This window comes from Grus americana, chromosome 20 (assembly GCF_028858705.1).
Source record: "Grus americana isolate bGruAme1 chromosome 20, bGruAme1.mat, whole genome shotgun sequence".
NCBI classification, from domain to species: Eukaryota; Metazoa; Chordata; class Aves; order Gruiformes; family Gruidae; genus Grus; species Grus americana.
The window spans coordinates 6264254-6281955 of record NC_072871.1 but is presented as its reverse complement, the minus strand read 5'-3'; the positions used below and the strand labels follow the sequence as shown (position 1 = coordinate 6281955).

General features: G+C 44.2%; 1 protein-coding gene across 1 annotated transcript; it reads right to left on the bottom strand.

The window, feature by feature from the left end:
• Positions 1-96: 96 nt before the first annotated feature.
• DOLPP1 (dolichyldiphosphatase 1) lies at positions 97-16288 on the bottom strand. Its single transcript, XM_054849251.1, has 8 exons — positions 16181-16288; positions 8569-8669; positions 6812-6896; positions 6442-6541; positions 5492-5590; positions 4050-4178; positions 3170-3259; positions 97-2713 (listed from the first exon to the last, which is right to left on the bottom strand). Exons 1-8 carry the CDS (start codon positions 16254-16256, stop codon positions 2677-2679), a joined length of 717 nt encoding a protein of 238 aa, XP_054705226.1. The 5' UTR covers positions 16257-16288; the 3' UTR covers positions 97-2676.
• Between the last annotated feature and the right edge of the window lie 1414 nt (positions 16289-17702).

Sequence of the window (17702 nt, the reverse complement as noted above, 5' to 3'; positions counted from 1 at the left end):
TGGGATCACTAAGGAATTTCCACTATATCAAGTATTGCAAAGATTTCTGGAAAGGTACAGCAAAAGTAGGCAGAAGATGCAGATTACAAACAACTCACAGAGAACAGAGGAGAGTTTATTACAGTGTCTTACAAGAGCTCTTCTTCCTTTCCCTTACGCCTAAGAATTACTGTAGGAAGCTTGGGTTTGAAGGCAACATGAAGCACAACAGCTTTTTACACTATGCTGCTCTCCACGAGGAGATGAAACTTCTTCCCTATGCTCTAGTTCTCAATAGGTGCTTCCACATGTAGTTTTTCCAGCAGTCTGCCATAACAGCTTAGGAAGCTAGGGAAGTGCTAGCCACTCTTGAAACAACTCCCTCTTTCACCCTTGTCCTTAGGGAAGAGAGTTGTGGTCTCTCTTCTGGCTTTGTAAGTTAACTTGCAAGAGATATAAAGAGAAAAATAAATGGTTTTGCAAGAAATAAGGGATTAGCACCAGTTTTCAAACTGAAATGTATGGTACCACCATGTCCCATGGCCTATCTGATGTCCTGTCTCATATTAGTAGAGCTGTTCTAAGCCAGATCAAGTGTCCTTGTGAAAGCTGCAAGATGCCTCTTTATTCTGATGCGCCTTCAAAGCAGATCCAGTGCTCAGGTCTTTCAAATGTCAACAGGATTGCTCATGTTATGCAAATACTAAACAGTTCTTAAAAAAAATATATATATATTTGCTGTAACAACTGGAAACAGTTAGTTTACTAACCATAGCTACTTAAACACAGAAATTCAAACAACCTTCGTTCCTCATCTCCTGGACCAGGATCACTGCTTTCTGCAGTTAACACTCTGGTTGTCCAACAGTTTCTACAGCAGCTCCCACTCCATACAAACACACAAACTCCTATGGCAACAGGCACAGATGAAAACTTAAAAAAATAAAAATAATCAAAATGAACAGAAACACATCTCACTTCAAGGAGCTTTATAATGCAGGAGTCTGATTAAAGTGGAGATAGTAAAACAGGCAGCAAGACTGAGATGTGACAGTCATTTTACCTCTGCTCACATGACTGCATCGAAGGCACACCGATGACCAGTTCAGAAGCTGTCCTTTATCTGTGAAAGTTCAAGTCAATTGTGCTTTGAATAAATACTTCTCTGTAGTTACACTTGAACTGCTGCATTATATACTAGAAATACAGAAAGTGTCCATGCACAGCCCTGAAGCACTCTGAGTATAGCCCTTGCCAGGTTAACTCATGGATCGCAGAAGTCGTAGGCATCACCAGCACACACAGATGGCAGGCACACTCCCACAGAGACACAGCACCCAGAGAGCTGACTGGCCAAACGAAGAATCAGAATGGAAGAAGGATGGAAAGTGAAACTTGCTTGTAGGAGTTCGGCATTCAAGGTTACTACTGCAGAACCCTAACCAAGTCGCTGTAGTAACTGGTAGGGGTCTCTGCTAGGATAAGCTCACTACTTGAGTTCATGGCTGGATTCTAAACAGGACTCTTCCAGAAATAATTCAGACAGCAGCTGAGCTAGTTATCAGTCATTTGCATCGTTATTCATTTATGGTTGTCACTTTGTTCATTCTTAAAAATCCCTCCCTTAAGCTTTAACAGGAAAAAAAAAAACCCAGTGCTTAAGACAGAGACTAGCAACTGAATTTTGTAAGGCTTTGGGCTGACTCTTACTGGACCCCAGTGCTGCTTATAACCAGTGGGCTTTCTAGTGCCATCGGTAGCACACTCAGTACGACAACAGAAGCTGTACAGATCACAGCAACCCTGAGGTAATAAAAGTATAAAGGAAGAGATGGAATAAACATGAGATATGTATGATAATCTTGCCACCTAGAAGAGATTCTGAGAAAGACACTCTTGCTAATTACACAACAGGAGCAGCAGTGGAAAAAAATAGTCAGTATATTTCAGTTTTTCCATTGTTTTACACACACACTCCCCTTAATGGTATCTGTGCAGGCTTCCCTGCAGAACCATCACTAGTGTTAAAAATCGGATCTTCAGTCTTTCTTTCCATCTGTACAAAGTGCAGTTGGAATTGATTTTGATCTCCCAAACTGGTTGCAGAAAGGAAAGGAAGCCTTCCTCTCCCTTCTGCCTAGGTCACCCCATCCTAGTTCTCTTCCCTCCTAAGAAGTTTTTAAAAATTAAAAGCCCTAATTAAGCATGATCAACTTGAGATTAGTTTTGTCATCTTCTTCCAAGAAGAAAAACCCAAACAAAAAGCAAAAACAAAACACACAATCAATGCCTCACCCACCCCAAAAACAATAGTTCAATTTAAAAAAATAAATAAATAGTGTGTATATTTCATGCTGAAAAAAAAAAGAAAAGTCACAGAAAGGATTCATTTTTGGTTTTCCCTCCCCCAAACATGACACCAGGCATTTTCTCCCCCCTCCCCTGACGTAGACATGATGGTACATTCCAACCGGCAATGTGCATCTGTGTTGAAAATGAGTTTCTACTCCTGCACGGTCCCACATGCATCAGGGAGCATCCAGCTAGCTGCTAAAGCAGAGCAAAGGCTTTCAGGTTTTGGGTATGGTCCCTGCCTGTTCCTTTGGTCCGTCTGTTAAAAGGCTCCTTGCTGCTCCCAGGTCTCTGCTCTTTTCTGTCTCCGTTAAAACGTGCACTCTGGTCCCCAGACTTCCTGAGTCACTGGAGCTTCGTACCCAGCTTGCGCTGTCTGTTTCTGCAAGGGTAACAGAGCATGGGTCAGAGAGGTGGCCTCAACCCTATCACTGGGTATTGTGGCAAACCAGGGGGCAAGAGATAGCATTAAAGTAAGACTCTACTTAGCTACATGCAAAAATAAAGCTGCCCCCCACCATACTCTAAAAGGAGATCAGTCCTTCCTACTCTAGAACATCCACCATGTCTTAAGAGCGTACAAGCTCCTATACAGATGCAGTATTCTAAACACTTGCAAAAAACATGGGCTAGGGAGCTGAAATTCTGTTTAAATGAAACATTCTTTAACCTCACACTCCCCAACAGACTCGACTTCCAGATGCAGCAGTTAACCCTCTACTTGGTATTTCTTTACTCTGCCCCATTCTACCCACAGCAGCAATCTACATATTAGAGAATTAATAATCACATCTGACAAGTCAGACCAGCTTCAGCTCTACCCCCTCAGATCACTTACCTTGCCTCTGCTCTCGTGACTGTGTATTCAAACCACAGGATGTTAGGAATGAGGCTGGTATCTCGGATTAAAAAGAACTCTGAAATTGGCCTGGAAATGGACAAGGTGGTGGAAAGGGGGAAATAATTAGACTTTTTCTTTACCACAATTCTGATCAAAATTTTAAATTAAAAAAAAAAAGCACAAAACCTGCTCCATACTTAACATTACTATTCTATTACCCTTCAGCATGGGAAAGGGGCTCCTTGTTGATTTAATAAAAAACCCCCTCATTTTTCTTTTCCTTATACAATGTTTCCAGACTATATTACAATTAAATGGCTTTGCAATTTCACTAGGTCATTAGACCTTCATTAAGAAAGGTCTGGCCTGCTTGAAAAGCTTCTCCAGCACTCTGCCACACCTCACAGCTTTAGTAGGGCTTTACAAATCTAACAGTTGCTTAAACTTCCTCTCTCCCCTACCCATATCAGACAAGGATATATGATCCTTTGTGTATGCACACACAAGAAAACATGGAAGAACAAGTAGGTTACATAGCCACACAACAGTCAGTATGCAAACCCAAAGAGAACCCAGGAATTCCCATTTCTAATATCTGTAACTTAGGTAGTTCATGGAAGTTTCAGCGCCCATTTACACTTAAGGCTTGCACAGCTACAACTAAAATTTTAAAGACTTAATTATCTTTACGTTTGTTTTGCTTCAGATGCAAGGTGCAATTTTTACACCAACTGATTAAGAAAATTTTCTTTTGCCAGGAAATTCTACTACACCTGTGTAACCAGCTCATTGCAAGGGACTCATTTAATGAGCAAAACAGGAATCCACAAAATGCTGACTTGCAGGAATAAAACCTCCACAGCATAAAGAGACTTACCACGCAGCTATCCTTGGGAAGAGAGGAGTTAATATCTCTTGTGTGAAGGCAAACCAGGCTATGGCCATAATGCTTCCTGCCACACCTCCATATAAGACTTGGCTCCAGGTGTGGTAAAGCAAATAAACCCTGCAGTGGAAGAGAAGAATCACCAGACAGGCTTTAAAACAAGATGCATGATGCAAGAGCTGATGTTTCACTGGACCCTCAGACCTTCTGAGCAAGTTATCCTCCAGATGTAAAAGCAGGTATCTTTTTTCATTACAAAGCTGGTAAAAAAGTGGGCAAAAACCTGGGAAAAACTGTCTTCCCTGCTACAGCAATTTCAGCTTAGAGCACTTCCTAGTTTGAGCTTAACTCAATAACCCTCCACATTCTTCTTCATATATCTTTGGATTAGCTGAGGAACTATTACTGTTGGTTCCCACAAGAGACTTTTCCGAAGCCAGTAACAGGACAAGTCCCCTCCGAGCCACCAAAGCTGGGGCTTAAAAGCTTTTAAGAACATAGACAGCATTTTTGTTATGATTTTGCTACTCTCAAATGTGACAGCACAAAGGCTGCACTACCACTGTGATTACAGCTGTTCAGAAAGCTGTATTGCTGGTCTGTTGGTTATCCCCGCACACAAGCTACATGAGTCACATTCAAAATTCTTTTCATCCGTATATCATAAAGCCATTAAGATCATCTTACCTGACCCTCTGCCTAGCACAGGCCACTGGATTTCCTCAAATTAATTTTTATTTGAATTAGACCATATATCTCTTATGAAATTGTCCTGTCAAAAATTTAAAAATAACCAGTAATAAGGAGTTAGCTCTACCGTACAGTCAACTGTGCCAACAGGTAATTAGTTTCTGTGGAAAACGGCCTTATTTCTAGCTTGAATTTGTCTGGTTTCCAATCACTGGAGCTTATTTTATATGTGTTTATATATATATTTTAATCTACTAAAAGGGAAAAAATCATTATCAAAGTTTCATTTTCTTTATTCATCTTTATACAACTAAATCTTGCAAGTCAAACAGCTATAAATGTTTTTATTAACTAATGCTCAAGCAAAATAATCAGTTGATCAACTGTAGCAATCCACATGCTGCAGATGCTGGTGTGCCAAGGCATGGTGTAATGCTTTCATGATTAGTGCTGGAAAGAGGGCAAGGCAGTGAGGCTAGAGCATGGCAATGGAGCCAATGAGGAATTGGTACAAGCTCAGCTGATCTTGGGTTTTATAAATACTTCTGTGAAGCACCACACATGTAGCACCTTTGCTTATTTGAAGGGTCTCATGGCAACCCAGCAGCTTCCACAAAGCTCTGACTTGTACAACGCAGTCATCAAGAATTAGATCAGAAATGCAGGATAAGGAACAACAGGTCTGCTGGCTGTTAAAGGCCACAGGACTGTATGAGAGCATAAGACAAACAATTGCTCCATACCTACTATATGAGACTAGCAAAGCCACTGTGACGAGGCAGATGGACAGCACATGTCGCCATAGTAAATCCAGAAACCTCGCATTGTTTGTTTGGTGCATTCTGAAAGAGATGGAGAGCCATTAGCACAGTGGCAGGGAGCTGAGCAGTCCTTATCTCTGTTCTCACTAACTCTGAAACCCTAGGAAAGCTCTACTCCAGTGGGGTCACGGGAAGCTCGATACCATCCCAGCAGCAATCTGTCCCACTGGCAGCAGTTAAAGAGAAGCCAGAAAGCCATACTTCTCTCTCTCCAACTGTTAACAGGGATTACTGTGATGGAAGGCAGAATGCTCACAATTACTGCAACTGATGTGAAGGGCACATGCTGAGCATATGCAACAGGGAGCCAAGACATCAGAGTCCCTCCATCATCCACAAAGCTAGGAGGAACTGTGAGTTTTGTCTTCCTCCACATGTGGAGCCACAAGACAGAGCCATGCCCCAGCGAGAATTTCAGAAAAGCATAGCACAGCATATAAAAACAGTACTTGGTAAGGGAGATGAACTAAAAGGTCATGCAAGTGGGCAACAGCTATTACCTAAAAGATTGCAGACAACCCCACTGACAAAACTGAGTAGACACATGAGAAAGCAGCTCTTCTTTCCTCCTCCCTATCCCCCCCCCTCTTCCCTCACACTGGTGGGTCATTATGGCTCAGAAAAAGCAAATCAGGAGACCTGTACCCAGATAGGCATAGGAGGCCCACCCATACCCTTCAGTTTTCAGCAATGGTAACTACAGTCCTGCATTCAGATTGAGAGAGACATGCTTCATCCACCCTAGCCACAGAAAATTGTGCAGTTCTTCAGATTTAATTCAAGTATGCCACTTAAGAGGCACACAGTAAGGGAGCCATCTATTTGAGGTGTTTCAACATATTAACAGCCAAAACCTGACATTGATTTTTTACCTTAAATAAAGGAACAGAAAGGAATAGACAGAGAAAAACCACATGAATTGGGAGTGGCTGGACGGCATCCCATATTTTGTGGTCACTGTTGAATGGGCTTCTGGGAAGAGAAGAAGAAAGAGTATGGTCAAGGTCTACTCTGTACATAGCAGCTGGAACGCTCCGGATGTGAAGCCAGACCACTCTGCTGAAGTATGTGCACATGAGTTCACAGGACACGTCTCTGCTCAGATGGCTCTGCCAGCCTCCTTACTCCCAAACATCCAAAGCCAACATGAGGCAAAGGGGAAAACACCCTCTAACCCCGCCCCCAGTTAGCATTCCACTCAAATCTCAAACACCACCACGACACCAATGTGCCATACTATACCTTCGCAGGGCCGAGGCTCCCGGATTACATTTTTTATTAACCAGTTCACTCCCTCGTTGAATGCCAGCCCTCCCAAGAAAGAGATCTGTGAAGGCAAGACAACTGTGTCATCCTATCTAAAATATCCATCTGCTTACCAGGCTCTGTTGACAAAACCCCAAACCATATGTTTCTGATTTTATTTTTTGACTACTAGAGTTAAAACAAATAGCTTCAAAATTCTCTACCCGAGGAAGAAAAGCATTTATTTTTCAGCTCACTTTGTATTTGGTAACACATTGTCCATATGCAGCTTTTCAGCAGATGATACACAGAAAGAGGCAAAAATGGCACTGTAGAGCAATTCTGTTAGCATTCTTCCACCAGCAAGTGCAGAAAGTGATGTTTTTTAACAGGGCAGGTTTTAAGGGATTGTCTTTCCCCAATGACCAACAGGGGGAGTGCACACACTGTTATTTGGGTAAATAGCTTGAAAAAGGTGACTTTTTAGGCTTTCTGGCTTTTTCCTCTACGAATATTTTCATCTTGAAGTTGCTGTCTTCAGTCTAAAATGAAGTCACATTCTGGACTGAGCCAGATTGGTAGTATTTATTTTTATTCTTTAATTCCATAGTCCATACATCTCCCCTAAATTAGTCCTGCTGCTGTGATCAAATTTCCAGCTGGTGATGATACTCTGCTTCCTTAACACTCAGTCCCATTCCAGATGATGAAGCAATTTTTCACTCTATGTCCTGAGCTACGGGTCAGGCTGCTGCAAGTCAGCTAGCATCTCTCTCCAGCTCAGTGGTGACTTCCCACATAAAGAACTGGGAGTCAGCCTCAACACTTGCCTTGTTACCAACACCTAACAAGCCTCTGTATTCAAAAACCTATGAATTTGTGCAATAGTTACTGTAGCTTATTCTCCCTTCTGGGAGAAAGGGAAACCTTTGGATTGCCAAAACTTAGCAGCTGCCTCTCCTAGCTATCATCAGCTTAGTAACTTAGAAGTCCCATTCCCAGGTCCCTTGAGCCACTGGTTCCCATGACACTGTGGCCCTATATTAGAAATCTGCTGCCAAAATCCTCTCACTGGCCCCATCTTATCTGTTTACTGAGGACAATTGTTACAAGAGGTTTATACCTCCTAATGGGAATTTATCCATGACACTGATTCCCAACTACCTGTCAGAGCAGACAGAAAGCATTATGTATTATTAAAAAAAAAAAAAAAAAAGTCCCTTGTTGGTCATTTAGGCAGAAGCAATAGTCTCTTCTGTCCCTGATATTTGATGCACAGCTGGGAATCAGCCCTTAGAGACAGATCTCCTCCCTTGGGATTCCGTAGGTTTTATTTCATATCCCATTTTCTGCCTCAGTACTGTTCAAGGAAAGCACATCCTACTGAGTTACACACACCATCTCCTGCATATGCTGCCCATCTTGCAGGATCCTACTAGTGCTATCGTCCTACTGGATCTTGGGAGTGTTCCCGCTCTGCAACAGCATTCTTTAGTTCCTCAGGCATCTCCCTCGATGTTTTGGGACGGATAGTGCCCAAAACATACCACACAGTAACAGAGAAGTCAGCAAAGGCTAAGCAGTCTTTTAACCTGGTACAGGTGATAAGTGTCTCCTGCTGTTCTTTGACAGGAAGATCACTTTACCCTAAGCTTGATCTTTAAAGACTGAAAAAGAAGTGTGAATACAGGAGCACCAGGTGACAAAGGAAAAGACTTCCATCATAAGGAGAAGCTGGGGAGAGAAGGACTCACCGTGTGAAGCTCTCTCTTGAATATGATGAGCGTTACAAAGCCAACAATAATGAATATTGGACCGAGACTCAAATAAGCTAAAAGCTGACCAGAGAAATCACCTAGGGAAACAAACAAGAGAAACAAATCAGTTTGAACATCACAGGTACTTGCCTGCCACCAAAGTGTGGGTCAGTTGGTGCTCTGAATCACTGTGAGCAGAGGGGCAAACTCAGCATGGCAGCAAGTCTCCATTTTGCAGGCTGATACTGCTGCTACCAGCCCAAGAGGAGCAGAGGCAAGGAAGACAGCAGCACTTACAGGCAGGTTCAAAAGCAGGGATGAGAGGAGCTTGGCATCGTTCAGCAGAGATTACTGCCAGCCAATTTACAACAATGACCATGGGTGTGGGCCCAGAGTCACTTTAATCCAACATAAGCAGAGGCTGCTGCAAAAGAGGCAGCGTCTTTCCCTCTCCCTCATTCATATTGCCTCCCTGTGCCAGCAATTACCAGCAAACACTCCCTAAACGAATCCTTTCCCACTCCCTTACTAAAATGGGTTAGTTTTCAGCTGGATCAGTTCCCTAATCTGTCTCACCATGTGTCTGCACGAACACTAGCATTAGCAAAATGAGGAGGAAATAAATAGCTAAACATAGCGGGAGATAAAGGGAGGAAAAAAAAGAGACACTGCTTTTTAACCAGTAGCCTACTTGTATCACACAGAAGCGACTTTGGGCCTCCACCCCAAACAGTAACAGTCTAGTTATCCCCCAGGGAGAATTGGGGAGCAGCAATGGGACCTCACAAGAGGTCATAAGGTACCTCAAAACCTTTATCCTGAACTATCACAAGATTAGGCAAACAACAGTAAAGACCAGCTATGTATTTTTGATCTAAAAATCTCTCTTGCCTCTGTTCCCTGAAAAAGGACACACACAAAAGTATCTGGAGAGAAGATATCAGCATAAGTTATGACAAAACAAAAAAATCAGACTAATTTTGCTCCAAGATCAGCAATTTACATCAGGAGAGCGAGAACTATCTACCAGAGAATCTTTAAAGACAGTAGTCACTACAAAAATGCTGTATGAACCCCATGAGCAACTTAAGAGACAGTCTACTTTCTATATGGGTTCTCAGAAACTAGATCTTCTCCATCCCATCGCTGAACACAAAAGAATCAGCCCCCACATAAATTTATCCTTCCTCCCTCCTCTCAAAAGGAAACAGGATGCCTCTGCAAGGCTGAGCATTGGACTCATTCCTAGATCAATTCCACTGCAAGATACTGAGTCTCCCCAGCCCACGCACCCACATTTAAAACGGCACTTGGCAAAATGGACTTTAACCTCAGCCTCTGAATACTGGAACTGATTAAAAAAAAAGTTATTGCACTGCTACAAAGTTCACGCTGCTGATGTTATTGCCACATAGTTGTGATTACATCAGGTAAAGTGCACAGATCCCTCTTGAATTTCAGACTCTGGGTTAGATTTGGGAACCAGCAACATCATCAGCAAGGATCACTCGCAGGAGTTTTAGTTTGCAACACCAGTGAAATTAGGAAGTGTTGGAGGACAAAACCCTTGAGAATACTGGGTTTTCACTGGAGCGAGGTTCTATTTTGTCTTTAACCTGAAAAGCATTAGAAGACATTGAATTTGAAACTTTTCTTGCACCATATGGCGGATTCGCCTTGCATCAGGTGGGTTCCAAATGCTCCCAAAGCAGAACAGCAATGTGGATGTAAGTGACAATATCAGTTCCCTGGCAATAAAGAATCAAGCCTCCTATGGTTTTACATAAATCACAAACTCTCAACAAAATGAATCCTGTCTTAAATGGTGAGGGAATTCATGAGAGAAGCCACCAGAGAATGAAAACTACCCTGAAAGCCTTAGGAATACTTTCCAATAGTCTCAATTCCACTGTCACCAACTGAAGATAGCTAATCATCAAGGAATCACCATGTTTCAGATCATTCACTCTGTTAATCCATGGTATGCACTGGCTTAGCACTTCCAAGACTAAAAGCCGTTAATTTTGTCAAGTAGAAACCAAACCAGATTATCTTCTCAAGGGGATTCTATTTCTTGTGCATATGGTGGAATAATACTTAAAGAAGCAGTCTTTTAATATAAACAGCATCAGCAGTATCAAACTCAAGCTCCTTCATCATGTTATATGATAACATACCCAATAAATCAAGCCACCCAGACTTCACCAGCACACAACCCACACTTGAACCTGAGACAGAAAGCCAGATGCTGCCTGCAGGCAGAGTACCAAGTCCTTTACTCAGACAATCTCAACACAATAGCTTTCCAAATATTTCAACTGTCCATTTAAAATAGAACAGAGATAACATTAATAATATTTCATATTACTGTGGCTAACAGCAATCAAACAGAATCACATTTTTAGCTGCTTTTTCTAGGGGAGGAGGCAAATAAATAGCTGTGCGCTAACTGAAGGCAGCGCTTTTGCTATGTCCTGGAAGCTACACCAGGAACTCACTAATGCCACCATAAACATACTCACTAGATTAGCGGTTCAAGGCAGAGCTACACTAACAAAACCAGCTCTGAAATGATTGGAAATCCCCAGTGAAGGCGGCAAAGCAAGCTCTGAGAGAAAGGCCAGCGCTGATCACCGCACAGTGCTCCCGGGGCCTCAGAGCGTGATTACTTGTGTCACTCCTATCTACCCTCACGCTCCAGTGCGCTCAGAGACTTATTCCCAGGGAAAGGGGACTTGCAGTAGAGCTGACAGTTTGAATTTTAAAGCAATTCCTCCAACCAGTAAGGACAGAGACAAAACCTCTGGAAAAATGCAAGGAAAATCTATTTAATATATAGCTTGGGTTTTGTTTTGTTTAAAATTCTGCTTTTTTAAAGTCCAGCCTTCCCTGGATATCATCTGAGACTCAAGATGCAAAAATAAAGAACCCAACTAGCTCATTTTTAGGCACCCAAGAGTTAAATAGGTGAAACACTATATATAGCTCAGAAGTACGCTATTTTTTCAGCCTTCATTCAGCATCTACTTCTGCTCCAATTCAACATTTTACCCCACATTCTTTCAGTGGAAATATCCAAGCTTTACCACATTAGCTTAACCTGTATATAATGCAAAAATGTGAATCAACAGCACTTTAATCACATCCTACCGCAAGATCTAGCTTCGCCACCATCACCACTGCTTCCTATTGAAGCATCTATTTGTGGCACTGCTGCTGGTTGTACGTTCAACTAAATGCACGCGTGCAAGTTGCACAGACAACATGCAATGTATGTGTGCCACATGCATTTACACCACTAAATATTCATGATGGATTGTCATTGCCTCTATCCTGGTATCACAAGCTGTGGGACAGTAACAAATCTTCAGGAAGCTTTAAATTATGGCATAAAAGGCACGCATCAGACGTGAAACTTCTGCAGGAAGATTAAACATAAAAAGCCACATTGAAGAAGCCAAACAACTAAGTGCTATCTGCTTCTTTCAACAGGTATTACTTAGGTATGAAATGAGCCCTGACTGGCGAGCTATCACCCTAAATCGAAATCACAGCAAGGATTATCAGAACAAACATTCCTATAGGAACACACACGTGCTGATACTGAATAGCAACAAGAACTGCTGAGCCAAAGTACACGCACAGCATGAGCACCTTTGCTCTGAGGGACCTTTTCACCGATGGGTTGATTCTGCACGCTTGCCCCTCCAACTCTGCCTGACTGTAGTAAACACCCTTCACAACTAAATAGGAAGATTCTCTGTCATTCTGCAGAGAAGGGGTTTGGCATGCCAGGTCTCTCTCCTTAAAGAATCTGTCCAATGTGAAAAAAGGAGGTCCAGAAAGTCCCAGAGCTTTAAGAATCCCAGCTGCACCAAAGAGAGGAAGTTTGGTTTTTTTCTTTTCTCCAAATAATAATAAAAAACCCAAACAAACCAGGAACTCAATGTTTCTCCAGTGAAACTCACCCTACAGACAGGAAGTCCCTGAAGATGAGTTTTAAGTCTGCAACAAAGTCATCCCATGCAAAGCAATGTATACGGGAAAAAACAACCCTAATTATACACACAACATGACAGGATTTAATTTAGTTGTTATCAAACAAGAAACCCTCAGGCTCAGAGTGAGCCAATACCTTCAGAGTAGTATCCAATGCTCTGCAGCAGTCAAAAAGGCAAGAACATCATTTTTAAGAGCAAAACAAGTTACTGTTACAGCACTACAAAAATTTATTACGCGATTCTGGTGTCACCATCTAAAAAGGGATAGTAAACACAGAAAAGGCAAATAGGAAGGGGACAAAGAGAACAAGAATGAAACAGTAGCCACTCAGAAAATATCAAATAACTCAGATTTTCAGCTGAAAAAGGAAAACAGAGGATACAACAGTTCTATAAAGTCACAAATGATATGGAGAAAGGGACAGCAAACACCTGTTACCTCTCACTGCACATGAGAGAGAGCGTTTGATGAAATTACTGAGCAGTGGACTTAAAAGCAAAAAAGAAACAACAACCACATTAAATTACAAAGCTCAGTGCCAAAGATACTGTGAGATCCAAAGCGGAAATGGGTTCAAAGAGCAATTAGACATATCAGAGTATAGCTTTTATATATCCATCAAAGGACTTAACAATCCTGATGCAATCACCAGCTGATTACTTGAAAGACATACAGAAGAAGGATTATTCCTGCCTACCTGCCAGCAACCCAACGCTATGCCAGATCATTCCTTGGTCTCACCAAAGTACAGCTGCTGATACAGAAAGCTCCAGGACCAAACATTTCTGAAAGCGCTATCAGGATGATATTTTTAAAGACTGTCTTCTTCAGCATCATGCTTTAACACACTGTCAAGTAACACTGCCATTGTTGGGTTCTTCTCCCTAGGTTTGATCTTGACATTTAATATGGGTAGTATTTCACTTAGGTCTCCAAGATCCCATTACTCACACCAGTCTGCAGTTGACTACCACAGCGTTTATCTGCTGGTATTCATTTGATCTTGCTCAAAGTTGACATCGCAGAAAACCCTGGAGAACTGAGCAGCCACGCAAGCAGTAAGGACAGGTGTTTGGTGTTTTGCACTGTGTCCAAATTATACCACTACTGATAAAGGAACAATAGATAAAGTCAGGGAGGACAAGCACCCTTCTGGAGACACCTCTCCCCTTCACAATTACAAGCAGAAGCCCAGTATCGACTTCATCTGCCAGACAGAAATCAGCAGTGACTGCCTTTCACCTGGTTACAGCAAGAGGGACCATCACTCTTGGCAGATGAAAGCTGGTATGACAGCAGTTCTGCACTAGAAGTCTTTAAAGACACAAGATTTTAGGAGCCAGTTGCCACAGTGGCTCAGCACACTGTACTCCAGGCCAGCAGCCTCTTGGGTCGGCCAAAAGCAAAATGCAACGTATGCCACACAACAGTGTATAACATCCCAAGACAGCTCAATAACTTATTCTGGTAAAAGCAGGATCTATTTCTCATTCTGACCCCTCTCTATCAGCACAAGACTACATTAACTCCGTTGTGCTGAGCATACTGCCAACATCACTATTTCATAAATATACATTATCTAGCAGCTTTATGGACCTGGACTGAAGCTGTACACAGAACATAAACAGCTTTCAAAATAAAGTTAAAGCACTTTCCCCAAATCCAGGTAAAAGTATCAGACCTACCATCTTACTGCAACTCATTTTTCTAGACCAAAATAAATTAAGAAACTCTTGTACCTCCAGCTATTTCAATATTTTAGTCCTTTGTCTCCACTTTATAAGCGTCCATAATTACATGTTTTATCCAAGACAAACATAGTATTCATCCTCTCAGTACATAACCCTAACCTCAGTGGCAATTTACCCCCTCCACACAATCATCTGCTCCATTTGCCCATATAAAAGCACTCAATGCAGAGAGAAAATAATCACATTACGTCACATTCTTGAAGATCTGACAGATAACTCTTGTGCAGCAATTGCAACCAACTTCATTTCCCAAACCTATCCAACAAATAGCGCACAGGACACTCTGTGTATACTGCCAGGTTCAGATAAGGAAATAAGATGCAAAGATGAACGTATAGGTGCTACTGGAAAGATTATTCCCCCATCTCCCTCAGACTGTCACATTAATATATTTGAGAAGGGGGATGGCATAAGAATGTACAGTATGAAGGAAAATGCAAGACAGAAGAGGAAATGCCGATCTTTCACATACAGTATCACAGAAAACCACAAAAGTCATTCTGGCGAAAGGGTACTTTCAGCCCAGAAGATCCCTAAGCACTTTAGAAGCTTTAGGTATTGCACTACTGAGAGGAGCTTTCATCAGGAACTAAAATCCATCTATTGAAACAGGACATATAGCAACACTTTATGGCAAGTTAGGGACTTGCTAGGAGAACCAGCAATACTGAGAACAGTGTTAACATCAAATTTGGATTTTGACCAGATTGTCAATACTAACGCTCTGACACTTCACACCCAGATTTTTCTTTTATCTTTGATTACAACAAGCAGCTAAAAAAAAAAAAAATATAGCTTTTCTATCTCACCCAAAACCAGCCCAGCACAAAGCACCTGAAAAGCTCAAGACCACAGTTACTAATGAGACAGTGCTTAGACAGCCACTATCTGAATACAGGCCCATTTGCTCTTGCACGCTGGTAGATCAGGGATTCATCCTACCGCAACGTGGGCCAGGCTGCTGGCCACAGGGACACAGCACAAGACCTTTGTGGATCAAACCACTGCCCCAGCTGGAACAGCCCACCCTGCACAGAGGCACCCATGGCTTATCACCACTGACTGAGCCCAAACCCACCTCGCCATGCGCTGACCTACAGGAAGCCCTACGCCTGTTGTCCTCCGGGTATTTCCACAGCACCGCCTGACCAAAACCACAACAGCAGGACCCACTCCCACCACAGCCACAAAAGCCGCCCAGCAGCCAAGCCCACCTGAGGGACAGGGCCACCCTGCCACAGCATGGCTCCCTGGGATGCCACGAGGGAACACCAGGGCCAGCTGGCCCTAGGATACACCAAGTGAGACTTCCAGCATCAACCCAGACACCCCACAGCAGGGCAGGGAGGGGACGCCCAGCCCCGCCATGCCGCTGTGGGGTAGCACCAGGGCTGTGGGGAGCAGGCCCGCACCTCGAGGCCCAGGGGCAGCCACACATGGCCAGGCATGCCTGGGGGCTGCAGAGGGGGGCGAGGCAATGGTGGGGAGAGGGGAGGGTGACAAGGGAGGACAGGCTCGGCCCCGGGGCCCCACGGCTTCGGGACAGGGCCGCACCCCGGCCCCTCTCTCCCGGTCCCCTTCGCCGCCTGGGGCTCAGCAGCCCCCCGGAGCACGGCGCCCCGCCAAGGCGCATGCGCAGCGCCGAGTCCCCCCTCGGCTCACTATCCGGCAGCGAGTCCCACCGCCCCCAGCGCGCACGCGCGCCTCGTCACCTCAGGGCGGCCGCTCAATGGCTCACTATTTTGCAGCTGCCAGCCCGGCCCTCAGGGGTACCGTGGAGCGGCGAGCGGAGCCCGCCCAGGAGAGCGGCGCTGCGGCCGCCCCAGAGGCCGGGCAAGGGCGAAGCGGAGCTTTACCTGCGGGATACTCGACGTGAGTGAGGGAGACCGGCCGCCACGGAGCGGGGAGCGAGCACTCTCCGACTGCGGCCATCTTACCCGGATACCGGGCCGGGCCACCACGGCCAATCGGAGCGCACTTAAGGGGCGGTGCCACCAATGGGCGGGGGCACGGAAAACGACGGCCCAATGACGCCGCGCGGCAGGTGAGGCGCCGGCCAACCCATAGCCACCCAATTAAAAATCCAACCCGGGGAGCGGCAGAGCCAATAGCCTGCTACCATCGATGCCCAATAGGAGGAGGATGCAGGTAGCGGAAAAAGCCAATCGAAAGAAAGGCGGGTGTCATTACCCTTCGTCATTGGCGAAAGGAGCGATGCAGATTAGCCAGTCACCAGCTGCCATTGCCGCCAGCTCATCCAATCAGCTGCGGCGCTGGGGCGGCTGGCCTGGGGGGCTGAAGAAGGGGCTTGTTGGTGCTATGGCGGTTAAAATGGCCCCTCCTGCTCCCCCACCGGCCGGCCTGCAGGGACGGCCTGGGTGCCCCGCTCTGGGGCCGCGCCGGGCCGGGGAAGCAGTGCCTGTGGGAGGACACCCCCTAACCACCTCCCTGCTGCCGCCCCAGCACCTCACGGCCTCCTGCTGCGGTGCTCGTAGTCCCTGCCGCCATGGGCCGGGGCCTGGAGAGGGACAGTTTAGGGCTGGCACCCGAGGAGATGCTTCCTCCTCGCTGTCACTGAATAAAGCCCAAACCGTCCTGCTCTCACGTCACCTTTTTCAAGGGTGAAAAAGGTGTGGTTTTAAAAAGGAATCTTTCATTTTATACATAGCACTACTACCGATACTACTATCTAACAATTATTTCACTAGCCTAATCATAACATTTCTACTTGCCCCTGCACAGGAGTGATTAAACGACAAGGGCTAAGCTCTGCTGAAAAAAATTATTTTTGCCTTTTTTTTTTTAAATTAATACTAGGAAGAGGATGGATTTTTATAGCCATATCTCCTTTACAGCTCTGTAAAGGACCAGCTGCTCCTGTGCAAACGTGCAGATGTGAAAATAAAGCATGAAGTAAAACCCTTGCAGAATGTCAAGAGCTATCAGGGTACTGCTGTTGATACTCCACACATCTTTTAAAAGGTACTACAAAGGCCAGGCAACAGCTGGTCCAGGTAATACCCTTTTATTTTCTTCCTCAGATACTTTTGACTATTGAAATCTCCCACTTTGAAGACCAATCTGAAATGAATGTTCCCACGTGTGACCCCAGAGAATAATACTTACCTGGGAAGCCTGAGGAAAAAAGCAGAACAAACACAGTACAGCACTTCAAAAGTGTGATACACAAGCAGCCTTACACAGAAGAGCTTGTAGAAGACAAATACACCTTCGCACCAAACCACCAAAGTTAATTTCATTTGTAAAAAATAAAACAGAAAAATAAATATGCAAGAGCAGCGCAGGAAGCGATAAACATAGGCAAGGGGTTGCCTTTAATTTTTGTATGTCAGGAAAGCACACGGACTAGGATTTCTA

Excerpts from the sequence above, each read along its gene's own strand:
- DOLPP1 (XM_054849251.1), bottom strand. The coding sequence starts at position 16,256 with ATGGCCGCAGTCGGAGAGTGCTCGCTCCCCGCTCCGTGGCGGCCGGTC. Across the intron at positions 6,897-8,568 it reads TCAAGAGAGAGCTTCACACG|ATCTCTTTCTTGGGAGGGCT; the intron begins GTGAGTCCTTCT and ends TTGCCTTCACAG. Across the intron at positions 5,591-6,441 it reads TTTCTGTTCCTTTATTTAAG|AATGCACCAAACAAACAATG; the intron begins GTAAAAAATCAA and ends CATCTCTTTCAG.